The sequence below is a fragment of the Triturus cristatus genome, chromosome 4_1 (genome assembly GCF_964204655.1).
Source record: "Triturus cristatus chromosome 4_1, aTriCri1.1, whole genome shotgun sequence".
NCBI lineage: Eukaryota > Metazoa > Chordata > Amphibia > Caudata > Salamandridae > Triturus > Triturus cristatus.
The window spans coordinates 917,685,578-917,712,546 of NC_140585.1; the positions used below are offsets into that span (position 1 = coordinate 917,685,578).

Genomic DNA, 26,969 nt, shown 5'->3' on the forward strand with positions numbered 1-26,969 from the left:
GTTAGATGTAAAAGGGTCAGTCCTCATAGGACGTTACAAATGAAGACAAGGTGGTACTAAGCAGGGAATAGCAAGCCTATCAATGAATCAGAAGCCAGCATTTACAAAAGGACAATGACACAAGCCAATAAGAAATACGGGCGTAGCTTCAAGTCCATACTCTAATACAGTATGCCTTGAAGAGCAGAGCATGCGCTGCCCAGGCCTGACCTAAAAAAAGAACTATGAACGTTTTTGTCTGTGTTTTTCAATCTGCATTCTTGGATTAATAGACACAAACTGCACAGTTTAGGCAGTCTTCACTTTCAAATGATGTCTCTCTTAGTACTTCACTGTATAAACAAGTGCTGAGGACTAAGTGGCAAGAACAATACGGGCTGTGCCAGTTTGTTTGTAATGACCCTACACATACTAGCCTTCCTGGCCATTTTAAGATTTTGGCTGAAGGTAGTAGGATTGGTGTAGAGGAAAGAAGTATTTTTTCAGTTTTGGCTTGTAAACCAGCCCTACCATATTCCAGGTCATTGTAGGTTGTAGTGTGAACGTCCAGTTTTGCGATGTAGGCTCACAGTCAACTTCCAGAGCAGCCAGAAACAGTGATATAGGGCATGGAGTGGAAAGGAGTGCACAGCATCAGTTCGTATTCAGCCTAAAATGTTAATCTGGCTGGTCAACAAGATTCTGAGCTCTAGGCTTCACATTCTATTTGGTCTCAGTTTCCCATACCAGAGGATAAAGGGCATTCCTGTACAAATGGTCAAATTCAACTCTTGGAATACAATAAAGGTTAAAGGGAGGAGTGGATGAGGGGAGCAATTGAGCAAGTGTTCATGTAGGTGAGGGAGCCAGGACCCTCTTCTAGAGCAACTTGCTGCACCACAAAAACTATATAAAAAAATAAAAGTACATTTGCCACGTACTGACCGCTCTCACTGATCAAAATTGCCTTAAGTCTGCATCTGACACACCCCAACCAAAGCCCCCCTGCTCCTTCTATCGGTAGAGTTCAACATATATGGTTGGCACTATTTTTTAATCACTCAGATGAACTAAAACTTGATACAAAGGAGCGCTACCATGATGAGATCAAGCTGGTTATGATTTCCAACCGTTTTATTTTTACAAATCATTCCAACATGCCCATTTAAAACTAAATGCTAGACCATCCACCAGTTCTAACACGCCACAAAACCCCATTCACACTGAACAGCGATGTAAAATCTGGTACAGAAGGCAGCATAACATTAAAACTTGTGTTTAGACACTAATTTAGCAGAGTGCACAAGCGTTACCTTAAGGTACTGCATGCAATGTATCGTGAAAGAAGATAAAACATAAGTTATTTACAATTGAGGATCATCTCATGTCTTCCCCATTAACCACAGAGGGATCCGGCTCTCTTACACGCACATGTAGAGAAGGTCAAAGAGTGGGGGAGGGTGCTAGAGTAGCATGAAAAGGATTTTTTTTATATTTCACTCATACACACTTAAAAACAAACATGCACCTTTGCATTCAGAGACTTCCCTCTTGGCCCACTCAGATTAATATGAGCTACATGGTGTCCTGAAAGCATAACACCATAAAAGGTCTACCAGCACAGCCAAATACATCAAAACTATATTTCAATTCAATATCAGTCAGTCAACACTCAAGTTGAACTTGCACTGGCTCTGCTCCTGATTTTAAAACACTAAGACTACATTTATATTGAGTAGCATTCACAGACATTATAAGCTCAGCACGACCGCATGTTACGAAGACCGTACAGTCTAGGGCAGACAGCATAACTATGCCTATAAAAAGGTAAAACTATACAGATACCAATATTAGTTCAAAGACCAAAAACTATCACGAAATTGTACAAATAAATAGCGAAACATTAAAATGTGCAATGTATAGCTATTTACAGTTCGGCTACGGAGTGTCTGCAGTCCCAGCTTGTCCGTCAGCTCGCTTACGGCCATGGCGTTGGGCAAATCTTGTTTGTTAGCAAAGACTAACAGAACAGCTTCCCTTAGTTCATCCTCTTGCAACTAAAAGAAAAAAAAAAAAGAAAAAAAAAAAGATTAATACAGGAGGCAGGGAACAGTTATCAGGAACTGCCACTGGGCCATAATGAAATGCTCTATATTTTTCCTTAAATATTGTGGATAAACAATTCATGACAAGTAATAAGTTCTATACATATACACAATAAATTAAATTGGCAAACCACAAATGGAAGTATCCAGGGACAAATAGGATTTTACAGGTTTTTTTTTTTTTTTTTAAAGATTTTTATTGAGTTTTCCACCACCAGAATCCCGAGGACTAGCACTACACACAATAACATCATAATATGATCCAACCATCAAAATACACAGTAGGAGAAGTCCACTCTGCTAGGTCCCCGCCGTATAGTCCCCACCCACCACCCGCTCTACCCCCACCCCCCCCAGTCAGTGTGCCCACAGCAACCCCTCATCAACCTCTGCCAGTCGGACCCCAGAAACTGAGGCATCCCAACACCGGACAAACGGGAAAACCCTATTATTGTGCTCATGAAAAAAAAAAAAAAGGGGGCCCGCAGCGACCTCCCTCTGCGCCCCCTGTTCCCACCCAGACTCCTCAACAGCTGTCAATGTAGGGTGCAGGTACCGAACCCTCCATGAGTGTACCTAAGTAGCTCCGTCCTGCATGGACTCCCCAGTAGCCCCCGCCGACCCTGTCCCAGGTTCCACCCTCCAGTCCATATCTACAGAGTCCCAGTCCTCCACATTCCTCGTTTCCCAAGATCGCAGCTCTTCCACCAACACCCCCCACGTCCTCGCCACTTCCAGCGCCTTATTAGCTGCTCGTCTGGCCATCTGAAGCCGAAGCGTCGTTTCGCTTCCCGCCCAAGCCAAGAAACTCCCCCTCCATCTCCGAAAACTCGGACCGGGCCTGGCCTTCCAATGCAGAGTGAGCTCCCTCTTCGCCAGTATCCGACCCAAATCGCAAAACTTGCTCGTAATTTTGGTACTGGCGTGTGCGGAAACCACAACAAAAGGCAAGTCCTCATCTCCGCTTCCAACTCACGTTCAGTCACCTGATTCAGGCACGCCACCACATCCACCCAATACGAGTCCAGTCCCCCGTAGGACCAAAACATATGACCAAAATCAGCCCCCTCCACCCTGCACCGTGGACACGGCGACTGAGAACCTCCGAAATACCGCAGAATTTTGACCGGGGTCAAGTAAGCCCTATGAAGAGTAAAATTGGATCAACTGAAATCTAGCATTGCGCGTGCCCTTCCAGGCCCGCCGCAAAAGCTGCGCCCACGTCGTCTCGGGAATGGGCCTACCAAGATCCCCCTCCCATTTACCCCGCAAGACATCCAGAGGTGCCAACCTCTCCGTGGACAGCCGCCTGTAGAGACAAGTGATGGCCTTGACTGTACCCGCCGCCATAGTGACGTACTGACAGCCCTGAGAAGTTGGGGGCTCCGACAGCCCCATCTTCCATTGTTTCTGGATCCCACATACCAAGGCGGAATGCAAAAGATAGTCCCCCCCTCGGCAGGTCATACGCCCCCTGCAAGTCCTGGAACGACAACAAGTCGCCATCCCTGTATAAGTCCCCAATCATGTGGACCCCACACTCTTCCCAGTGAGCCAGCGCCGACCAATCTCCGCCGTGCGGGAGGGCCGTGCACATACCCAGGGGTATCTCTGGGGCATACGGCATCGCAAAGCCTGCCCTTTTCTGGCTACGGATCCAGCATAGCTGGAGCGTGCGTTCCTCGAGGGTAAGCTGGTCCAGTCTGAGCCTCTGCCTAAGCACAATGAATGACAGCACATGGCGCGGGATGACCCTATCTTGCGAGCCCTCGGGGCCTCGAAACTCACGCGCCACGGCCTGTGTCAGCCACTGTAGCTGTGCCGCCAAGTAGTACCATTCAAAATCTGGGGCTGCCAGCCCTCCCTCCTCCCGCGGCCTCATCAGCGTCGACAGCGCCACTCTTCGCCTCTCAGTTCCCCAAATAAACCCTGTCATCAATGTCCGGTGCGTCCTGAAAAAGGTGACCAGGATCCATACCGGCAGAGTACGGAAATAATAGAGCAGGCGCGGCAGCGTTATCTTCAACAGCGCTATCCGTCCAGAAACCGAGAGAGGAAGGGTGCGCCAGAACGCCATACTACCCCTGAGCCCCCTCAGCGCGCCCCCCACATTCCCCTCAAAAAGGTCATTGGGGGTGTGGAATATACGAACGCCCAGGTACGGCAGGCAGACAGGCTCCCACCGCAGGTCAGCCAACTCCGAAGGCTGTCGCGTTCCCGGGGACAAAGGGAACAGGCAGGTCTTAGTCCAAATCGCCCGCAACCCCGACAAGCGACCAAATTCCTCTAGTAGGGTTTTGGCACCCCGGAGGGAAGCCCCCGTATCGGCCAGGTATAACAGGAGGTCATTCGCATATAACGAAATGTGATGTAGTTCTCCTCGCCTCCAAACACCCCCGTAGTACCGCCCTTGCCGGGCATGGGCCGCCAAGGGCTCCACTGCAAGTGCAAACAGCGGGGAGAGAGAGCAACCCAGACGTGTGCCCCTCCCAACCTGACATGCCGCCGAGATAGTGCGTCCCGTACGAACCCTAGCCGTAGCGGAGCTATACAACAGCTCGGTCCAGCGCACAAAATTATCGCCTAGGCCAAACTCCTGCAATACCCGGAACAGATACGGCCACTCCACACTGTCGAACGCCTTTTCAATGTCCACCGACAGCACCACGGCGTCCGACCTACCCTCCACCTCGTCTCCCATTACCCTCACCAACCGCCGGATGCACGTCGCAGTGTTCCTGGTCGGGATGAACCCGGATTGGTCCGAATGCACCAGGGAGCGCATGTGACCCAAAAGTCGCATGGCCAAGATCTTACTAAGGATCTTATAGTCAACCGAGAGCATAGAGAGCGGCCGGTATGCCGTCGTGGAGGTGGAAACCCCGCCCTTCTTCAGCAATGGTACTATGATCGCCTCTCTCAGTGACCGGAAGCCGTCCCAGACCCCACGCCTCCCTATATACCGACTGGAGCTGCGGCGCCAGGGCGTCCAAGTACGCAGCGTAGAACTCCACGGGTAGGCCATCAGCCCCAGGAGTCTTCTTCCGCGCCATATGCTTGACCGCTGTTCTGATTTCGCCCAGAGAGATCTCCGACCCCAGAGCAGAGCCCTGCTCCGGCTCTAGGCAACCCCGCAGCCTCTAAGTAATCGTCTAATCCATCTGGTAGACCCTGCATCCTACTCTGGTACAGCAACGAACAACAACCCAGGAACTGGTCATTAATCTCCTTTTGCGAGTGAACTAAGTTCCCCGTCGGCGCAGCCAGCGACACCACCGGGGAGCCCCGAACCGCCGGATCAGCCAGCCAGGCCAAAAGCGACCCCACCTGGTCTCGTTCCGCCTGTGCCCGCACCATATATGCCTTATGGTCATAGCAGCGGAGCCGCTCAACCTGCAGGGCTACCTCCTCCCGCGCCACCAGCAGCTCCCCCCGATCACCCTCAGTCGCGTGGTCGTCCAACTCTGCCTGGCACAGCCGCAACTCAGCCCGGTCAACATCCCGTAGCAGCACCTTGCGCGTCCCAGCCACCGACGAAATGCAAATCCCTCTCACCACCGCTTTGAGCGCGTCCCACTCTTGCGCTCTACTCGTCGCCGTCCCCGAGTTGCTTAGGAAGTAGCGCTCCACACCGTCCCCCAACTCCGCATTGAACACGGGATCCTCCAACAGCACCGGGTTCAAACGCCACGTCGGAATCGCCGGTCGCTGTCGCGACCAGAGTATCGTAATCAAGCACGGGTTGTGATCCGAGAGAGTCTTTGCCAGGCACTCACTATAGGGCACAAGCTCTAGGGCCCCTGGGGTACACAAAAAGCCATCCAGTCGAACATGTAAGTCATGCGGCACCGAATAAAAGGAGTAGTCCCTATCTAACGGGTGGTGTACCCGCCAGGCATCCACAAGACCCCACGCCTCCTGCCAGTCCCGTCGCACCTTAGCCACTCTACGCACCCCAGACTGAGCTAGCGGGGGGTGAGATCGATCCAATTCCACGTCCATTACAGAATTAAAATCCCCCCCGATAAACACCGTGCCTGCTAAGTACGCCGCCAGCTTCCCCGAAAGCCGCGCAAAGAATGCAGAATGGTCGGAGTTCGGGGCATATACACTGCAAAAAGTCACATCCCTGCCGTCCAGACACCAACACAAACCTCCCCTCAGGGTCTACTAGCGTGGTTAGAGGTTGGAAAGGAACCCCAGCTCATACCCAAATTAAAGTCCCCCTAGCAAAGGCTGAGAATGTGGTGTAGAACAACTGACCCCTCCACCTCCGCTGTCGCGCCCGCCCTTCCGCCTGGTCAACGTGTGTCTCCTGCAGGAAGGCCACCTGGATCCCCCTACGGACTAAATAAGCACGCACCTTATAACGTTTCCTCATGGAGTTCAGCCCCCGCACATTCCAAGCAACACATCTCAACTCAAGTCGGGTCGCCATACGGAAGGAGAACAATTCAACACAGCCTAGCGGGCACACTGACTAACCCCCCCCTTGCAAAACATCCCCAACAAACCCCCTTCCCACCCTTCCCCAGAACAGGCTCTAAACCATAGTTACCCATCCAAACACAGCCCTGGTAGCTACCAGGGACTCACAATAGGTGTGAGATAGAAGGGGTGACCTAGCACCAGCACAAGCCGGACCGCGATCTCACCAGCCCACCCTATGTGTCAGGCCTCAATCATCACATTCCCCTCTCCCCGACAGCGTCCCGCCCCAGGCGGCCCCCCCGGACCACGAGACCCCCACCAAGCCTCCCGCCATAGTCAGCAGAACCCCCGCCACACCCCACCGCGCCACAGAACCACCCTCAACATGCCAACTCCAGTCGTAGCCCAATAAAAAAGAAGCAGCATCACTCATCCAAGAGGCCATTGGCTGTTCCTGGCGTCACCCCCGATAGGAGTGCGACGTCCTCCCCAGCGTCCTCCGACCCCCGGCGAGTCCGCCCCCGCAGACGTCCGCCGGGAGCCCGAGCCCGCCGGCGACGCTGCTCCAGAAATAGCAGAGACTGCCTGCAGGGCCGCCTGCCTCTCCAGCTCCGTCTGAGAAGCCGGCAGCGATCGTCCACTCTTGGCGCGTTGTCTATTGCGGCGGCCCCGGCAGAGCCGCGGCCCGGCCCCCACCTCCGGGTCTCGCCGACCAGTGCCGTCCCCGCCCGCACGGTACCGCTCCAGCCAGTTCCAGGCATCGTCCGGCGCATCAAAGAATGTAGATATCCCATCCACCATCACCTTCAGACGGGCCGGAAAGTACAGAGCATAATGGAGCCCCTCCTCCCGGAGGGCCTTCTTAACTGCCATGAAAGAGAAGCGGCTCCGCTGGACCTCCTGGGAATAATCAGGGTAAAGAGAGACCGAAGCATTATCCACTTTGTACGGGCCTGATGCCCAGGCATTCCGCAATAGAAGATCTCGGTCCCTGTAATGCAGCAGGCGTGCAACCACCGGCCGAGAGGGACGGCCCACAGCCGGCGGGCGAAACGGCACGCGGTGGGCCCTCTCCAGGGTGTAGAACTGCGACAATCCTTCCGGCGCCACCACCTCTCGCAGCCACTTCTCCAAAAACTCAACGATTTTGTCCCCTTCAATTCTCTCGGGAAGGCCTACCACCCGGATATTATTGCGCCGATTGCGCCCTTCCGCCTCCTCAGCCCTTTTCTCCAAGAGCTGCACTCTATGCGATAAGTCACTCAGGGAGGTCTCCGTCGCCCTCTGGGCAGGCTCCAGCGTCTCCAACTTGTGTTCCGTGGTTTTGACGCGGTCAACCAATTTGGCATGATCGGCACGCAAAAATCCAAGACTCGTGGACACTTGCGCTATGTCGTGGCCCAATGCCTCCCGTGGCCCAATGCCTCCCGCGTGTCCGATATGGCCTTTAGGATTTGATCCAGTTGCTGCTGCCGGAGTCCCGCCGCCGAGACGCCAGCCGTGTCCAGAGGCTGAGAGTCAGGCGGATCCTCCTGGTGTTCAGCCGGAGCCACCCCTGGGCCCCGCCGCGGCTTCCCCATGCCCGGGTCCCGACAACAGTCCAGCTCCAAAGCCGCGGAGCCCGACCAGTAAGCGGGGTCCTCGCACTGAGCTCCTCGGTCAGCAACAACAGTTCCAGGAACCACCCAGAGCAGCAACAACAGGTCCAGCAAGGGCAAGTCCCCAGCGCAGGGGCCACAGCAGCGACCCCCGCCAGGCAGGAGGGGGCCGGCCGGCAGCGATAGGAATGCGGGCGCACTGCGCGACCGTGGTCACACCAGTATTATGCCATCCACTTGGGAGTCCGGCACCGCTCCCAGCTCAGCGCCGCAGGGGGTCACACAGCCCAGAACCCGTCCCACTGGATAAGGGCTCCTTACGCCGCCCAGGATCCTCAGGCCCAGCACGCCCGACGCCAACACCAGCAAGGGCGTCCGATCACCACAACAGCCGGAGGATCTGGAAGCTTTTGTACTACCAGGGGTAAGTTTCGCAGAAGAAAATACTTCCTTTGTAGGAGCTTGTATTCGAGGTGCCTTCTCAGGACTGAGCGCGGTGGGCCGGGACCCCCACAGCGCGATAGGGTCGTCTGGTGCCTCAGAGGTCACCCAGCAACCGCACCGTCCTCGCCGTGAGCCACAGTCCGCCCTCCAGGGCCCCGAAGCGGCACAGCCGCGCCCGGCCGCGATCCAGCCGCCACCAGCGCCGCCGATACAGTCGCGCCGTCTTGGGCCTCGCAGGCTCCGCCGATGCCACCAGCCGTCCACAATCCTCTGCACCCCGCCTGGGCCGACACCGCTCACCTCAGGGCCAGCAAGCCGCAGCGCGGCCGACGATCCGCCCCAGCCGGGTCACCTGCCACTTCCGGCAGGGCTGCCCCTTACGCAACACCGGGGATTAGAGGGCCGTCACAGGCCGCAAGCAAGATGGCCGGGCCCCACCAAGCAGGTCCCCCGCTGTCACCGAGCCGGGTGGCCCCCGGCACCGCCGCAGGAAGTCCGATCCACCGGCCAGCTCCTCTCTGTCCGGGGGAGCCCCCTCCCAGGTCTCAGACGCTGCCGGGAAGGGTCAGAGCAGGATAATTTGCACAGCCAACACGGAGCTCAGAGCTCACGCGTCCATGCTCGCGGCAGCCAAGCAACGCCCCCTAGGATTTTACGGGTTTTATATAGTCATCTTTCTGCAAATTCAGAGTGCATAGAAACTCTGGCACAATAGGAAAATGAGAACACAGAAGGCTGTATGGGACAGGAGTAAGCATTTTTGGTGTTAAGCATAGTACATAGGTGGTCTGTCCACCATTCTCGATGCCCAATGGTACTACAAAACAGAAGTAGAAAAAATAAAACTAGGACAAGAGAAAAGAGTATGACAAACGCAAAGACTAGGGTTGGCTGGGTGTTAAAAGCATGCATGGGGTGCAATGCACTGCCTTTTACTATCCCTGCCCCAAACCAATAGAGGCCCAGAAAGTGGGCATAGCAAAAACATTCTGCCAAGCTACTTTACCCAATGCCGTACACGTAACCTCGATAATAATTTAAGCTGTTTTAAAAAGTCTTGTAATATAGTAGCATAATGTTGCACAGTGCATATTATGGCTTCCCCACCAAACGTGTGAATTTCACCTGGAACCAAATTATTAAATGTAAAGTATTTCAGTGATCTTCTTGAACATAAAGTTTAACAAGCATTGGCAAAACAGATAGGTCTTGCCTATGCGAGATCTTTGGGAATTTTTTTTTAGCCAGGTTGCAAATGGCTGAAAGTAAAGGAAAAAAAAGCTTCATGACACTACTGAATTTTTTTTTTTTTTTTTTTTTTTTTTTTAATACTTGCAGCTGCTGCACTAAAGCCAGTGTTGCTGTATAATCTGTACTATAATGTCCCAGTATCTATTGCATGGGGGCCACAAGCACTCTCCTGATCATTGCATGCGACCCCCAGTTCAATATGAGCAAGCATTTATTAGTAAGTTAATCAGGACGAAAGAAAGCAAGTAACTAGACATTCTCAAAGTCTCTTCAAAAATTCCGAAAATGTATTTAATTCACATGAAGAACTTTACATCTTAGTAGTATTAAATCAGACGTAATCACTGCAAGTTCTTTAAGGAATAGTTTTCAACCAGGAATTTTGAAACGTTCATGCTTCTAATCAGCCTGACACTGGCAATACTGAAACAAGCATTTGCAATGCAATAGGTCTCGCATTTACACAAGTTTGAGCTATTGACATTGTAAATGGCAATGCCTTTCATTTTTGTTTTTAAAACAAATAAAAGGCATTGTCATTTAGAATGCCAATAGCTTAAACTCGCGTACATGCGAGACCTATTGCATTGCAAATGCTTCTTTAACTAGTTGAAAACTGAGGGAGGAAAACCTGAGCTTTGTCTGCAGCTTTCACATAGACGTGTGTTTGTGTACATTTGAAATTAACCATTATTTATGCTGTCAGTTTGGTAACGTAATTATTTTGGTTGTTTACTCACTCATGATAACCATATTTAGCGCTTGAAAACGGTCTTGACATGCAGTGCAATTTCATGTGCGTTTGTCCGTTCTGCATCTGTTCGAAAGCAATGCAGCCCCCATGGATCACATCTGTTCTGAAGCCTTCCAGGTGCAGACAGCACCGTTTGATCAATGCAAACCAGAGCTGGGACTCGGAGCTCCGAGGATTCCAAAGCAATGCCCATCCTAATATACGGTGGCCTTTAAGGGCGCGCACTGGTTTATATCACACATCTTATACTTCCTGACTCCACACAACATGGGATCAAAGTGCGCCAGGCGTACGAGGCTTCCAAACTACCGGTTCAGAACAGGATAGACCGAGCAGCACTATTCGAACGCTCCTTGTGACAAAAAATATTATTGTAAACTCGCCAATGCGCACACCTGAGTAAAATAACGCAATCTTCAACAGCGGGTTTGTTTCTAGTCCAGCTACATCATGGTGTGCAGAGAGCGTTAAGCCATTTATATAGCTTTGGCAAATGCATCGCAAGAACCACTATAAATAATTGTAAACAAGATAGAAGTGGCAAATGTGTGTAAACCGGCTGGATGACCTCTGAGCCCGAAAGGGCCACCCACTGGGATCACAAATGGGGGGCGGGGGGAACAAATGGCAAATGGATGGGGAACAAGAGGAAAAGGAGGTTCACGAGAGGCACAAAATTAGTTTAAGGAAAGCGCGCATCTGGTGGCATGTATGCAATGATGCCATTTTCAGAAATAAAAGCAATGATGCCATTTTCAGAAATAAAAAAGTTTTCTTTAATCGTCCATTCTGGTGCTAAACTGGAGGTGAGGTCTCATGGGAGAGGGTGAGGGTGACCGGGAGAAGGTGGGGGAGTGGGAGAATGGTGATCGGAGGGAGGTTAACTAGAGTAAAGGACAAAAGATTTTATAGATAGCCTGAAGCGCTTGTTGAAAATACACAGACCACGAGTGGTATGCGCGGGGGGGGGGGGGGAGGGGGAGAGCAGGAGGTGAGCCTGAGAGTGGTGCGCGCGCGCTTAGGAGAGCAGTCTGCTCATTTTCAAGCACTGCATTCGTGCTTGTGGAGCGCCGCTACTCGCTCCCGCAAGGTGGAGGCTGCCACAAGCACGAGTGTGTGCTTCAAAATGAGCAGAGCGACGGCTAAAGGCCCTCCTATGCAGCGCATGCGCACTGCGTAGGCGAGACCTAAAAGGAGGCAAGTCAGTTATGTGCACCCTTTGAATGGCCTGGGTTGCTATTCTACACGGACATTTTAGTCAAATCAAACGTTGGGGATGTTTTCATACAGTGCACATCCCGAAGGTGTTTCAAGATCGTATTATATGTAATAATAAAGAACAAGCATTGGCCAAGTCAATAGGTTTTGCCTATGCGAAATCTATTGTCTTGGTCAATGTTTTTAGTACATGTTGCTGTTACTGTACCGTTAGAGTCTCTGCGGCCGCTCAACAGCCGCTGCTCCTGTGTCCACCGTGACTACACAGGGCAAGGCAGGACCCAAGCGGAGGTGGGGGCACCAGCGTGAGTGTATGACCACTGCCGGGAAGGGGGGAGGGGGGCTGTGTCTGACTAGGTTTGTGTGAAAGCGCGTGTGTGTAGGAGCGTGTCCACACACAGTCTGGAGCTGGCCGTCTCTGAGGATGCCTACCTGTGCCAGTGTTCACCTTTGAGCACATGGGGTGGGGCAGGACCCACGTGGAGGTGGGGGCACCAGCGTGACTGACTGACCACTATCCGAGGTGGGATGGGGAGGGGGCACATGACCCAAGCGGAGGTGGGGGCACCCGCATCCGTTGTGCATCCGCGATGAATAACTCGTGTATGGGCCTCAGGTGCTGTGGGGCGGGTCACTGCAGTAAACATCTCCCAGCCAGCTGCGGCCGTCACACACAACACACGCAGCGCATCTCTGCCTGCTGGAGGCCGCTGCGGGTGGGAGACCGCCTGACCCTCTCTCCACCCAGTCTCTCTGTACCCGCAGCACTTCCTTCCGACATGATGATCTTCCTGGGTGGACCAGAAGCCCCTTCCCTCCACCCCCTCCACACTTCCTTCTGACATTAGCCCCTCTCTCCACCCATCACTTTGCACCTGCAGCGCTTCCTTCTGACATTAGCCCCTCTCTCTGGGGCCTTAAGGCCCTCTCTCCACCCCCTGCCTCTCTCCACACTTCCTCCTGACATTATCCCCTCCCTCGGGCGGACCATAGGCGCCTTAGCGCCCGCTTCCAGGCCCTCCCGCCACCTCTGGTCTTCTCCTTGTCCCTTGTTCGCTCTACGTTCCTCTCTGCCCCACGCACATCACCCTTCTGAGGTAATCTCACCCCCGCTTCTCCCTTCTCCAGACCCCCCCAAATACTTTTGTAGATTTAGTTTGAGTTGTGTCAGTAACATGTACAAAAGAAACACTGTACAAAAAACATGTACATAGCTCCTTGGAGACGAGAGTTTGGCGCTAACCAGCTTTACCACTTCTGATGTTGACACAAGGACCCTTGTATGGCCGCCGACAGTGACGCCAGACGATGTAAACACAGACCTATATCTACACAGACTCCTTTCTAGCCCGAACTCGGGCCTTTTCAAATAATGTTAAACTTCTGGATGGCGGAGGCTAAAAACTAATTATAGCAGTGTGATTTGCATAATTATGGGGATTTTGTGTTATGTTTCATATAGGAAATTCTGCCATTACACCACATTTTGTAATTACATCGCCATGCGCAAAAACAACCAGAACGTGAACAGCTGTTTGCAGCACTTGTGTGTTTTTCTCGTTATTTTTAGCTGCCGCGCATCAAACATTAACAGGAGGACACATTTTGTGTTAAATACTAAAAGACGAATATGCATTTTACACAATTGTGATAAAGTGGGTAACTAGTTTAAGTGGGTGGGAGCCCTCTTAAAGTAATAATGACTCAATTCCTCACTGGTGCCAGTTAGGTCTTTATGCTTTAAAGCTCTGTTCAACCCTTGGCATCTGTAGCACAGAGTAGACAGAGTTAACTTACTGGAATGTCTGAAGCATTTATCAGCACCAAAACAGTTAAAAAGCTGAAAACACAACATGATATGAATGCCAGTACAATCTATAACAAGCATTGGCATAGCCAATAGATCTTGCCTTTGGGATCTTATAAGTTTTTAGCCATGCAACAGTTGAGGTTGTTGCACCAAGGATATTGTGCTGCATAAGTAAATACTTATAAGGTCCCAAAAGCGAGACCTATTGGCTATGCCAATGCTAGTTTATAAAAGCTGCCCATACTGTGAAAAAAAGGTAATCTGTACACTTAAGGTGTGCCAGTGTGGTACGTGAGAAGGGGAAGCCTACGTAGGAGGAAGCCCGAGTGGGAGGGAGCCCATGAGGGGGGGGGGGGCGGAAGCGTCAGGAAGCACAGCGGTGACGGTGGTGGAGGCAGCGCTCGCACTGCCCCACAGGGAGCACCGGGACAGCAGATGGTCACTAGGGAGCGGGGAGATGGTGGCCAGAGCTGGTTCAGGGTTCGTGGTAGTATTAAAATATAGCAATAATTGGTGTTCAGTGAGTTCCCTAGACATTTTGGCCCCTGTGCTACTGCACCATTCAAATCATGACCCTATTGCTTGCACGGATAAAAGAAGGAATAGTTTATATCCAGTAATACATGTATTCCACAAAAGGCACAGTTGCAGACCTATACATAATGACTGCGCAGCTAAACAAACCAAAGCTTGAATAAAAAGTGACTTTAACCCCTTGCGTGCGGGTTTATTTCTCCCGCTGTGCGGGAGAAATAAACGGTGTTCGCGATCACGACGGCTCCCAGCCGTCGTGCGCCCACGCCCACCGTAATGCACGACGGCCGGGAGCCGTCGTGCGCACACAAGGGGTTAAACCTATCCAACTTTCCAAAACGAGTTGCCACAGAGGTAATAAAAAAAAAAAGCATATGCTTTACACATCAAAGTGAAAATCAAGCATTGTGTAATTGTGTTTCAATGTGGCTGTCTCCTTCCTGTGAAAAGAGCTCATCTTGTGCTTAACAGTGAATGAGCCATAAACAGTGTATATTGCCCAAGATTACCATATGTTTGGCCGAAATGGACACTGAAACGCAGTTTTGTACTTTGTTCCTACAAAGGCAGTCTCACAAAATAAATTGACTCACCAAAGAAGAGGAATTTTGCAAAAAACGTAGTAAATATAAAGACATGTCAGCAAAAATGTATTTGATTCACATGCAGAACTGTTTAAGCCAAGTATTACTAGTGCATCAGATTAAAGCAGTGCAAGTGCAAGTTTTTTTTGTCAGTAACAGTTTCAAACGTGATTTTAGAAATGTTCATGCTTCTACCCACCCTGACAATGCCAATCAATTCCCATACGAATGAAAGGCAAATGTTTTGTGCACCTGAAGAAAGATACCTTTTGAGATGGCTATGTCTAAAATAAAAAAACATTTTTAAAAGGGCTGAAGCATGCTCCATTGAGAAAGTATCCTGCATTATTCTTTGCTGTAAAACGCGCTCACTTTGAAGTCAGCTGAATGTAAAACAAACACCAGGCTCCCTTGAAGACACAGCTTAACACCTGACCTCGGTCTCTGAATGTCCAGCAAATGTGCCGAAATAAGACCAAGATTTACAGGACTGTTAATTACAGAAAAACAATGTGTGAAAGAGTACTGTAAACGCAGTGTTGGCATGGGGAATTACGAACTCAAGCTGAACAGCCCGAAGCAAATGCATCCAGCAAATGGAGAAGCAGAACAAGTGTGGCATTGGTCTGGACATGCAGGCTGCTGCCAACTAGTTGTCTGTTTCGGCAAGCTGGGAACCCCCTCAGCCCTCAAAAAATTGAGACTACGAACTGTAGAACCAACATAATAGAATGTGAGCTTGAGTAGGAACAAAGGCACACTCCGGAGGTTTGAACCAGATCCTTCATCTCCCACATCTAACCACCAAAAGTCCAAAGCAACGGGTAGAGCTATACACAGGCTTTGAACTGCAAAGGCATGTTAGCAGGCAAAAATCATTATCACATAAGGTCTGCAAACTTCCCGCTTACTGTGGTCCGTAGGATGGAAAAACCCACAAAAAATCAATGAAAAGAAATAAAGGAACCTTAAATTAAGTTACAATATGGTTGAGAAATAAAAACTAAAAACTATTGATTAGATAAGGTTATTGGCACCATTGGAACCAAAAGGGACCAACAACTTCAAATAGGTTAATTGCATGTACATCTGTTAAATTTAAAATTCTGGTCATGCAAAAATAATATATACTGTTCCAGCACAGAAGCAGACAACAATCATAAAACTTCAACACAGGAGCATGTGGCATACCTGAATGACTACAATAAAGTTTATGCGAATTCGAAATAATATTTGTGTCGAATTTAATGCAGGAATGACTTAGCCATAGTGCACTCCTTAATGAGATCTAAAGAAAAAACATGTTTGAGTCACTTGGTCTACCACCACAAATGGAAAGATACAGAAGTAAACCCATGGGATCCTTCTCAGTCATCTGGAAGAGAGATTGCCCCAAACATGATGTATCATGGTGTTAAGCAGTTTTACAATTCCCTTAATGGATCTTACACTTTTTGCTTTGACTGCCTCTTGTTGCAAGGACTTGGGTATATGACGAGAGGTTGCATTTACATTTCAGGTTTTACATGAATTAGAATAGGATATACAGCAGTAACAGAGCACTGGCAGAAAATCCACTGCTTCAATGAGTTACGTTCAAATGTGTTTAAGTGGACGCTCTGACAGATTGAGAGAATGCCCTACTGCCCAAACTTTATACTCAAGTGTTAGAATTCTTGCTTCCACGCTTCGTCTCAAGAAAATGCCAAAAAAATTAAAGACCAAACAAAAACACACAGAGCCACCCTCAACAGCAGTGACTTCCGAATGCCCTCAAACATAAGAAAAGGGGTAAGATAGGTGTTTAATCGCAGACGCTGAGAATTTTACAGAAACTGATAACTGACATGCATGAGATGAGCAGACATCAATGGATGTGCTCATTACTGTCTCACACCCAAGCAGAACTGTACCTTCCAAAGAATCAGCATGAAGTACTTACCATCTTCTGGAGCTCCTCACATGACTCTTGCACTCGCTCTCGGTCATTGCTATCCACTACGAAGATAAGACCCTGGAGACAAAGAACCATCTGATTAGAGTAAAACAAAATTGGGGAAAAGTGCACTGCCTAAATTGAAACCCACCAGAAAGGGGGGGGGGGGTACATCATATGGGAAGCACTACAAAACGAGACAGACAGTGCTTAGAGCACGATTTCAAAGGGAAGAATCTAGTTACATGTTGCCATCAACTAGATTAGAAAAGAGCGGTTTGCCGGTAGCCATAGAGAAGTGAAGATAACATTACTGCTTACAGATAATCAAAGGCTGGAATAGAAAGGCACTGCTTACATCTGTCTACATACTAAAAAGAAAAGGACTACTGATTGGGAGAAATGGGGAGGGAGAAAACACAGCTTTGAGATAAAAATGTACAAAAGAGAAAAACATCTTTAAATGAGACAGACCAAAAAGAAGAAAAACTGTTTTAGTGATAGAGCAGGTTAGTTGCGGTAGGGTTGGAGTTTAACTCCTGATAGGTAGCCATAACCAAGTATATGTTAGTACAGTTTACAGGGACATCCAATGGAGAAAAAATGAAAATGGGTAGCCAGATTACAGAAGACAAAAGTGACTATTCACATTTTTACGAGCTTCAAAGACATTTTTTTAAGTCCACCTCTAAAGGTGAAGCAAACTATTTCGTCGGAACTCATGCAAGGTTATGTAAAATATCGTGGAAGGTTATAGTTAGTAAGCTAAAATGTCCACGATGTGCAGGGGGAAGGGGCTTTGCACTGCATAATGTGTTGTGAGAAAGCCCAACATTTTCTAAAAGGGAAAAATTGCCCCCAGATGTTTAGTTTCTTTTAATATGTGAAATTTACAACAATAAGTGAGAAAAGTAAGCAAGCTAGAGAGGTATGTGGGTGGGAGTGTGCATTCCATTATCTTTACAGGCTTTCTTTCATTTTCAGAATTTTTTTTTAAATTCTGGGCTGAATATGCCCAGCGGCCCCTTATGAAAAGGATGTTTGCCAGGTGCACGTGGAAACTAGTTATTGGTTTTTAAAGACACTTGTCAAATGGCTGCGATAGCCCATGTGCTCATTCTTGTCAGAGTCCTGGGCTCAACAGACACCCTGTAGTTCACTCCATATTTTGAAGACAGTTGAACTTGATGGAAGCTCTCTCACTGGGCAAGGAGAAGTAGTGCTTACAACAAACTAGAAGAAAATGTGGATTACAATAATCCAGCTAGCAGCAAGGATACGCCATTTCATAAATGAAGCTAGAAGGCAGAAAAGCGATGCTTGGAGGGAACCGTTTTACCGAGCATTTAAAAGCCTGGGTTTTAAGGAGGCACACACTACTGGAGAAAATGTGCTGCCTGCAGGCGGCCATACTCCAACAGAGCAAAGCCATCCAAGCATGGAGCCATAAACTAGAGTAGAGGAGAGAGAAAAACACACCTGCTTACATGAATGTATAAAGGAGAGCACAAAAGGGACTCTATGCAGGGAGCCTTATGGCAGCAGACAAACTGCGTGCATTAAGGGTTCCAGCACTCCGAAAAAGCACTGCCTGCATAGAGACATATGCTAAGGATAACCATCACAGCATACAGGAAACTCTACACCAAAAGGAGATTTATGCTTACAGGGAGTTTAATACCACTGTAGCTAAAGCACCGTTTAAAACAAGTCATTCATTAGACAGGGAAAAAAGCGTTGCTTACAGACAGCCAAGAACAGCAGATACTTCCAACCACTAAAACAAGCATTTGCCATGCAATAGGTCTCACCTTACTGAAAATGTCAGCTATTCGCGTTGCAATTGATGAGGCATGTTCGATTTTATTTAGTTAAATATCCCAGCAGTAGTATAAGTAATAAAAGAAAATCCACGAAGCAATAAGATGGTGCAGTACAACAGGCTGTTACTAGGTGTCGTGGAGTTATAAAGGGATCTCTATTAGCCATATAAGGTACTGCACCCTTACTTATGCTACTGCTGAGATATTTTTTTTAACAAAAAAAGCACTCGGTCTTGCATTAGTTTCAGTTAGAGCTATTGGCATTGTAAATGGCAATGTCTGTTACCTATGTGTTATGGAGTGTATGTATGTGGTGTGAAGTGGAACTATGTGGGTTGTATTGGATTAGTCATTTGTGAAATTGTGTGGCGTGGAATTGTGTGGTATGGATAGGATTTGTGTAGTGGAATTATGTGGTATGGTGTACTGTGGAATTATGTGGATAGTAATCATGGTATTTAGTGTACTGGAATCATGTGGAGTGGGATTGTGTGTTATGGAGTGTAATTAGGTGGAATGGTATTTTGTGTTGTGGAGTAGTATGTAGTGGAGTTTAATTATGTGGTGCGCTGTTGAATTTTGTGGCATGATGTGGAATGGATTTGTGTGGTGTGGGTGTTGTGCAATTGTGTTGAGTTGTAGTGGAATGGTGTTGTGGAGTGGAATAATATGGTTTGGTGTTGAATTATGTGGTGTGCATTGGAAGTGTGTGGAGTTGAATTGTGTGGCGTGGAACTGTGTGGATAGCGTTGTGTTTTTGTGACAAAAGAACAAATAGTTAGGAGCTAAGCTTCAGAACTGTGTTTGGGCGGAAAAAAATAACAGTTAGAGGTATTGGTGTTGTAAATGTAAATATCTTACGTATGTGTTATGGTATGGACTGGAGTGGACGTATGTGGTGTGTAGTGTAATTATGTGGGTTGAATTGGAATTCTTAGTTGTGGCATTGTGTGGCACGGATTTGTGTAGTGGAATTATGTGGCATGATGTGCAGTTGTATTGTGTGAATAGCAATTTGATGTTTTGACTATTGGAATTGTGTGGAATGGCGTTGTGGATTGTTATGTAGTGGAGTTTAATTATGTGGTGTGCTGTTGAATTTTGTGGTATGATGTTGAATTCTGTGTTCTAAATTTAATACATGGGTAGTGGAATTGTGCTTTGGAGTGGAATAATATGGTTTGGTGTTGAATTATGTAGTGTGCAGGGAAAATATGTTGAATGGAATTATGTGGCATGGTGTGGAGTATACGCATGTGGATTATGTGTCAGTGTATTTATGTGGAGTGTATTTATGTGTATTGAATATCATGCAATTAGGTGGAGTTGAATTATGTGGTGCTGAGCGATATGTGGATTGTAATTATGTTGTGTGGAATTGTGTGGCCCCGAATTGTGTGCTGTGGAATTGTGTGGCATGGTTTTGATTTATGTGGCGCTGAATGCTTGTTGTCTACCTACGTCAAATCAATAAAGGGTTCTGGCCCATAATCAGTAAGGCCGGACCAATCTATAATGCACACCAGAACAAATGCCAATACTGATATCTATCACACTTCATTCGTCACAATCACATGTGGCACTCAGTGATTGTAAAACAAATGTTTCTTTTTATTTTTGTCTGTTTTAAAGAATTTCAGAATTAACGAGTTCATGTTACTACTTTCATGAATATTCCAGATACTTTTGGGACCGCAAAACAATACAATCATATGATACAAATATAACACTCACAAATATGAAATTACATTACATTTCATATTTAAAAACATTTAAGACATGAGCAAGCTCAAATTCCAACAAAAACTGAAAAGAATAAGTCAAAGAAAAAGAAAATACAGGAAAGGAGCACATGGGAGAGGTTGGAAGGGTACACCAATAAATCAGGAATATGTGAGAAACTCAAACCAGGGAGAAAGTTTGCCAAACAGTACTGTATTCAGGTCAATAAGAAACTCAAATTCATTAGTTGACACAATCCAATGTGGACCCGATACTCGAAATATTTTGCAGAACACTTGTTTGGTCACAAAAAACGGTCTACGCGTTTCAAATCCCAATTATGTATTAATGGGGTTATCCTCAGGACCTGGAAAGAGAGCTTGTGTAGACTTTATCCTGGCGCCAGCTGTGTCACTTGACAATATCACTAATGCCAATACAACTGTCACTGTTTAAAGATTGAAAGATTCACTTTTAATCAAAGCCGCCGGGACAAACTCCAGCAGGCAACCTTCAAGATGTGCCGTGGTAGCCCAAGATTGTGTCCATACTCTTTTGTGCCGCTACGCAACCACACATGATTATCAATCTCACGCTTCTGTTTTTTGGATTTTAAAGACTCATCCAATCGCCCGCCCGTTCCGCGGCCAGCACTGATGTCTATCTACAGAAGTGCGGAGTACATATAAAAAAGCCTTCCTTTAAAAACTGTGAAAGCATCACGCAAAAGCTTCAGAAAAACAATGTTAACATTCGTACAATTTCTGGAAAGAAAACTGCTCTGTTTATAGTTCCTGAGTGAGCAGATATGGTTTTTTTTTTATTCGAGTAAAGGAGGAGTCCTTTTGTAGAAACCAGTAGGTTATGGTTGTTCGCTTATAACAAATAGCCCAGATGTATTGGTTACACCTAATATGCCCTGTTTACAGGTCTTGAGTTCCCTTGGCTTTTGAATTATATTGAAGACACTTTAGAAAATAGAGATTAAAAAAGGAACATTTACACAAAAGCAGCACACTATCCCATATTAAAGAAAAAAAACCTTGGAAGATATCACAAATATTTATTATGATAGGCTTGTAGAGTTGGAATTATCGCGTACATGTTTGTTAAAAAATAAATGAATGCTTTTGACAAAAATTCCAAGCTGTATCATATTATAATAACAGAAAAGCAGCACATGTTTCTTGAAAACAGACATAGCCTTTGATTGCTGATCCTTATCTTATCAGGTGTGTCTCCTTCCTGGAGCACCCATAAAAAAGCTTGCGAGTAGTGTTCACACTTAGCAATAAACTCTACTTCAGAATAACCAAAGACTGGCCATCACAGAGCAGTGACATTTAGATTTTCTAAAGCTTTGTATTCTAGCAACTGAAATGTGAGTTAAAGTAAAACACTCTGCGTTAAAGCCAGAAAACTGCATTAAGTGACAGTAAATGAAAGATGCAAGGGGCTGTTGCTGCACATATAATAAGCATAACAAGATTTATAAAGTGCCCTCCCTCCTCCTATGTCCGCAGTGACAGCGCATTTTGGACACAATGTGTCTTTAATGCATTGCTAAACTGTCTCTGCGGACATAGGAGGAGGGTAGGCACTTGATAAATAATCTTACAACTAACAGGAAAGATTATGACGTTTCACGTGGGGTGAACAGCACCTCCTCCTATGTCCTCAGAGACAGCGCTTTTTGGCCACAATGTGTCTTTAGTGCATTGCTAAACTGTCTGTCTCTGCGGACATAGAATCTTGTTGTTTGAAAGGTGCCACATTTCACCTTTGTGGAAGTTGTTTTTAACATCTGAATGGCTGCAAAACTCGTTTTAGAGAAAGAATGACTGCAAAAAAGAAAGGGTGACTGTGGGGAAAACCACATTTAATGTGAATTTGCCAAAAAAAGTGTCTTTTCCAAGTTTAATCTTTCTTTGCCCTCATGCATAACTAAACCCTCCGTTTATACAACTCATTTCTGCAGGGCAATTTAAACAAGCAACAGGAGGGAGGGATGTTGGTTAAAGCTGGGTGGGGGTCTCAATGTAAAACTAGCAGCAGACAGCATCAATTAACAAGCATTTACAATGCAATGGTCTCGGCATTGGTAAAGTTAGAGCTATTGGCATTGCTCATGACATTATTTTTGCTTATGTTTTTTGTTTTTAAAACATTTAAAGAAACAGCATTGTCATGAGCAATGCCAATAGCTCTAACTTTAACAATGCCGAGACTGTTGCATTGTAAATTAAGTTCTTAATGATAATATCAACTCCATTTTCATCTTTAACAAGCATGTGTGTTCAATAAACGTAGCCATGTTACACGGCTGTGTGTTTACTAGTCTGTTTGGCGGGTGGAGGACTGCTTAGCGCATGTGTGGCCGAATTTAGCGCTCTAAAATGACTGCATACCTGAACTCAGCGCTATACAAGACTTCTTAGTAAACATATACACGAGACACCAGAGGCGCAACTAGAGCCAAATTTCGGGGGGGGGGGCTAAGAAAAAATTTCGGGGGGGGGGGGGGGGCTGAATCCTTAAGCAATAGTCAGAATGGAGCTGCAGGGGCTCTTAGAAGGGGTGAAACAACAGCGAGGCCTCATTAACATCCAAATGGTCTTTTAAAGACCTGTGAAGTGCTCGGGTGCGGCCTTGTGTGCGCCGGGAATCTGTCTCCTCCCGGGCTGCCACACACGACAGGGGGGGGGCTGAAGCCCTTTGAGTCCAATGGGTGTTGCGCGCCTGCGAGACACGCATAAGAAGTGAGGGTTAAAATGGCTTCCTGGTGGCAGCTTCGAGTTTAAGATTCCTGAACAATGCCAGACATTACAGGATTGCTGGATTGGGGGTAACGCGACGAGGCGCCCTGAAGCACGCAATGAGCCCTCGCCACAAAAAGGGAACACGTTCCGAGGAACATATTAAAAGAGGGAAACGTGAAGATTGGTGATGTGATAAGGGATTTAACAATGTGTCACTGAGAATCTCCTTCCCAGGGAAAACATGTGTTCTCTGGCAAAACTACTGCCTGGACCTCAGTTTCAATCTGGCGCCCTGCGTAACAATCCCAGCTCCGGCACTAGACCAACCAGTCGTGTGATCTGGGGCACATCACTCTGTGCCCTGCTTGAAATTCTAAATGTGAAAAACGACAATGTGCTGTCTAGTAGTGTTTCAGCTCCTCGTCTCTTCTGTGTCCCGACTAAACCGGTCTCCCGGGGTACCCCCACACACCATCCTGCTCCTGCTGCAATAAAAATGTTCTCTCTGCAGCCCCGCGCTGCCCCTCGAGGCCTGTCATCTTTATATGAAATACCTGAAGCAAGTAAAGGGCTATTAGTTCTATAAGTACGCTCACGCCCAGAGCAAATGCTCTCAAAAGATGCGCGAGACTTGTTTATTTATAATCCCTGGTGCCCACGGCTGTTTGAACCATGCCATTCACTTTCGATAACCGGGTGAATAAAGCTTACGCTGCCTTTTTATGTCCCGGGCAGACTCATTACGGCTGTTTGTAGTGAAAAACGATGACACGGCTGAACGAGAGGGGCGAGAAAGCACAACGCCGCGCGTGCTCGGTTTCACTGGAGATACGGAGGGTATAAAATCGCTCATTAATCGGTGCGACTTCACAGAGCTAAAAAAACAATGAAAATAACAGGCTCGCTGGGAGGAGGGGGGAGAGAGACAGAGAAAGAGAAGGGAAATATAGGAGGAGAGGGAGAGAAAAGGAGAGGAGGAAAAGAATCAAATGGATCGAGCAAGGGAGGAGGAGCCAAGATGGCGACCGAGATGGCAGCGTAGGCTCCCGGCTCTGTGAATCTCCGCATCCCGCACAGATATCCTGCATGAGATCCTCAGCCTGCGCTACATGCCCGTGTTGGTGATTGAGAGCGGCAACCGATCGTGTGATCCTGAAGCTTCTAGCGGCGGTACCGCCCGAGAAATGCTCGTTTGAAGTTTGCGGCCTGGGCAGCCCTGGGGCCGGGACCTCGAGTGGACAACATGGCCGGGCGGCAGTTCAACAACAGCGGCCATTGGTGACCGAGTGGAGTCGGAATACCGAAGCGGCGCGAATATCGGCCTAAATCTCGCTGTGGTCACTCCTATCACCGAGAATAGCGTGACGGGTGCATACCCGGGGTGACGATTCCGGGGGTTATCGGCGATCGCCTGGACCCTCGCCAATGATTTGATCGGTCGCGGCCTGTGGCTCGTCCCGATCTGCACGGGCTGCTCCCGGTCTTCGCAGGCGCTGGCCCAGGGGGAGAACGACTGTCACCTGTGACCACACACTGGATACACATCTCGTCTGCCTCCGGACCCTTGTTTGCAGCGACATGGAACTTGATGTGCTTGCGACTGAGGCCCGGTCCCCATCTGGGGTGGCCCTGCCCTGCGGCCATCTTGATGGGATGGACTCTACCATCCTGTACGCTGGGTCGCAGCAAGATTGGGAGTGTGTGGCGCAGAGGAGCGTGGCGGAGCGAGTGCGAGGGGCCGTGCTGGGGTACGGTGACCTCCTCGATGCTCTCGGAGCCCTTCATTCCACCCTGGTTCATGGCGCTTGGGTATTGGGGAGGAAGCTTGATGGTATTGTGTTGGCGTCGGAACAATTGCGGTCTTCCTGTCCCCAGGTACATAAGGCACTGTCTCACCTTTCACAGGAGGAAAGTACCGTGACCGCCTCTGTGAATAAGGGACGGATGGAAACTCTGGACACTGTGGCAGCGTGTGGTCGGCTGGCTGTGGAGTCGGTCTGTTCTGGAGATTTTGGACTTGAGCGGAGGGTGGAGACTTTGTCCCGTGCGTGGCATCCGGCGACCCAGGCAATCTTCACGCAACGGTCGCCTGCTCTGGCTGATTCCTCCTTCCTGGACCTAGTGTGTGGCGCAGGCCTTGGGGCAGTTCTGGGAAAGGTGATCTCCCATGATGATGACTGTGTTGGTGTTCCGAAACGTCCTCCCCACATGTGTGTGTCCCTTCCTGGTCAACTTTGGACGCTCATCTTCCTTGTAACCTCGGACATGATAATGGATCGCTGGGTATGCACTGGTGGTTTCGCAAAGAGTGGCCAAGGATAAGGCTGATCCTTTAGAGGTTGTCATTTCATAGGCGGGCGGGCTTGGGGGTTGTGTGCTTTCACGATGTAACTAATAGTGTAGTCGGTGAATACTGCTCCCCATTTCCCTCAGACATGGCCGAACTTTTGCTTTAATGTTTGTTGGGGAGGAAGATATTGTGCGGGAGGGAGAAGCCGGGGGCCTGGTTGAAGGCCCTCCTCCAGTTTATTATTACTTTCTCCCCCCTTTTTTGTTAGGGGGGGATTTCCTCTCTTTTCCCTTTTTCTCTGTTTCTTCTATATTTCGGGTCTGGTTCGACAGGCACGCTGCGGGGGGGGGGGGGGCCGTAGTCATCTGCAGAGGTGCAGGGTGGGGGGTTGGGGGAGGGGCTTCTATAGTCCCTTATTGTGTTTCTATGGCCTTCTTTTTCTTCTCTTATTCTTCTTTGTCTTTCTTTTCTGGGGTCAGTGCGGTAGGTTTCCTTCGTGGCCAATCATTGTTTTTCATTTGTGCCTCATTTCCGTGGGGTTTTCTGGGTCCTAGGGCAGGAGACTGCTGGCGCAAACGGCTCGTGATATCCCTCCACATCCTGAACTTCCTGTTTCAGCGCCATTGATTTGATAGATTGCTATTTACTGTTTGACGTTCACTATTCTGCCTGCCAATTTTCGCTGTTGAGAACTTGATTGCCACCTGATCCTTCTATCCTTTATTGTAAAATGAAAACCTTTTATATCCTGGTTTCCCTCTTGGGCTGTTCAGTGGATAAGAGAATACTGGCATTGAGAATCGACTTCCCGAGGTGCTGCATGTGATTATAATCTGCTCGCTGTTACTTTCACTGTTTAGCGGCCGACCCCGAGGGTTGTAGGCCCATATTTGTCTTTATTTGCAATGTCAATAAAGGTTTTTCAAAAAAAAAAAAAAAAAAAAAAAAATGGATCGAGCAAGGGAAGCAAGAGAAAAAGAGAGACTGCGATAAGGAGACAAGAGAGAGGAGGGAGAAGTGAATGGGGAGGGAATGAAAGAGCAGGAGAACGTGGAGAAGGTGAAAGATTTGTCCAAACCAAGCGCGACAATCAGCCGAGGGGCCGCCGCAGCAAAACAAGGCTCAGTCAGACACATGTGAAAACATGGCCGCCATTCATAAACATCAATCGGGTAATTAACAACACTTTTGTTCAAAAGCAAACCCGCGCAGCAGGATTTGGCGCCGAGTGTTTCTTCCCTCTCTCTCTCCCTACCCGATTGGAAATTCAGCACCATGCTTTGGCCTTTCTAAAAGTGATCAAGCGGTGGGGCTGCAGGGCGATTATCAGCTCTTGCTTTGGTTATCTGCAGGAAACATTATTCCTTGACGCCGCTCTCCCACAGGTGCCTTTGTGAGATAGAAAAGACACGTGGCGCCAAAGCGGAGTATAAAGGACTCTTCCTCCGGGGCCACTTTGAGGAAAGAAAAACATCTACTCTCGCAGCCTCGGCGGGAAAAATACGGGTTCCGCAGCGACTGGGGTTTTTCCGGTGATTGGAGACTCTACATGCCCCGGTAGAGAAGCCACAGGCCTCTTGAACAAGGAGATCAGGTGAGGGAGCAACGCCGGGACACCACCGCCTTTCTCCGAGGCATGGCAGAAATGCCTCGGAGAAAGGCAGCGTCCTTTTCGGATTCGGGGGCGTGTTTTGCTGTTGTCTCCTCCCTGAGACTTTTCGCAAAAAACAC

At 48.3% G+C, this 26,969-nt stretch overlaps 1 protein-coding gene across 1 annotated transcript in view; it reads right to left on the reverse strand.

Annotated features, from left to right (window-relative positions):
• The window catches only part of LOC146855807 (ADP-ribosylation factor 4-like), a 50,362-nt gene that overhangs the window by 4,248 nt on the left and 19,145 nt on the right, over positions 1 to 26,969 (reverse strand). Inside the window, exons 4-5 of the mRNA XM_085653726.1 lie at positions 16,651 to 16,722; positions 1,911 to 2,036 (exon numbers count right to left, since the gene is read on the reverse strand). Coding sequence (XP_085509852.1) covers positions 1,911 to 2,036; positions 16,651 to 16,722 — 198 coding nt within the window. The remainder of the gene's footprint in view (positions 1 to 1,910; positions 2,037 to 16,650; positions 16,723 to 26,969) is intronic.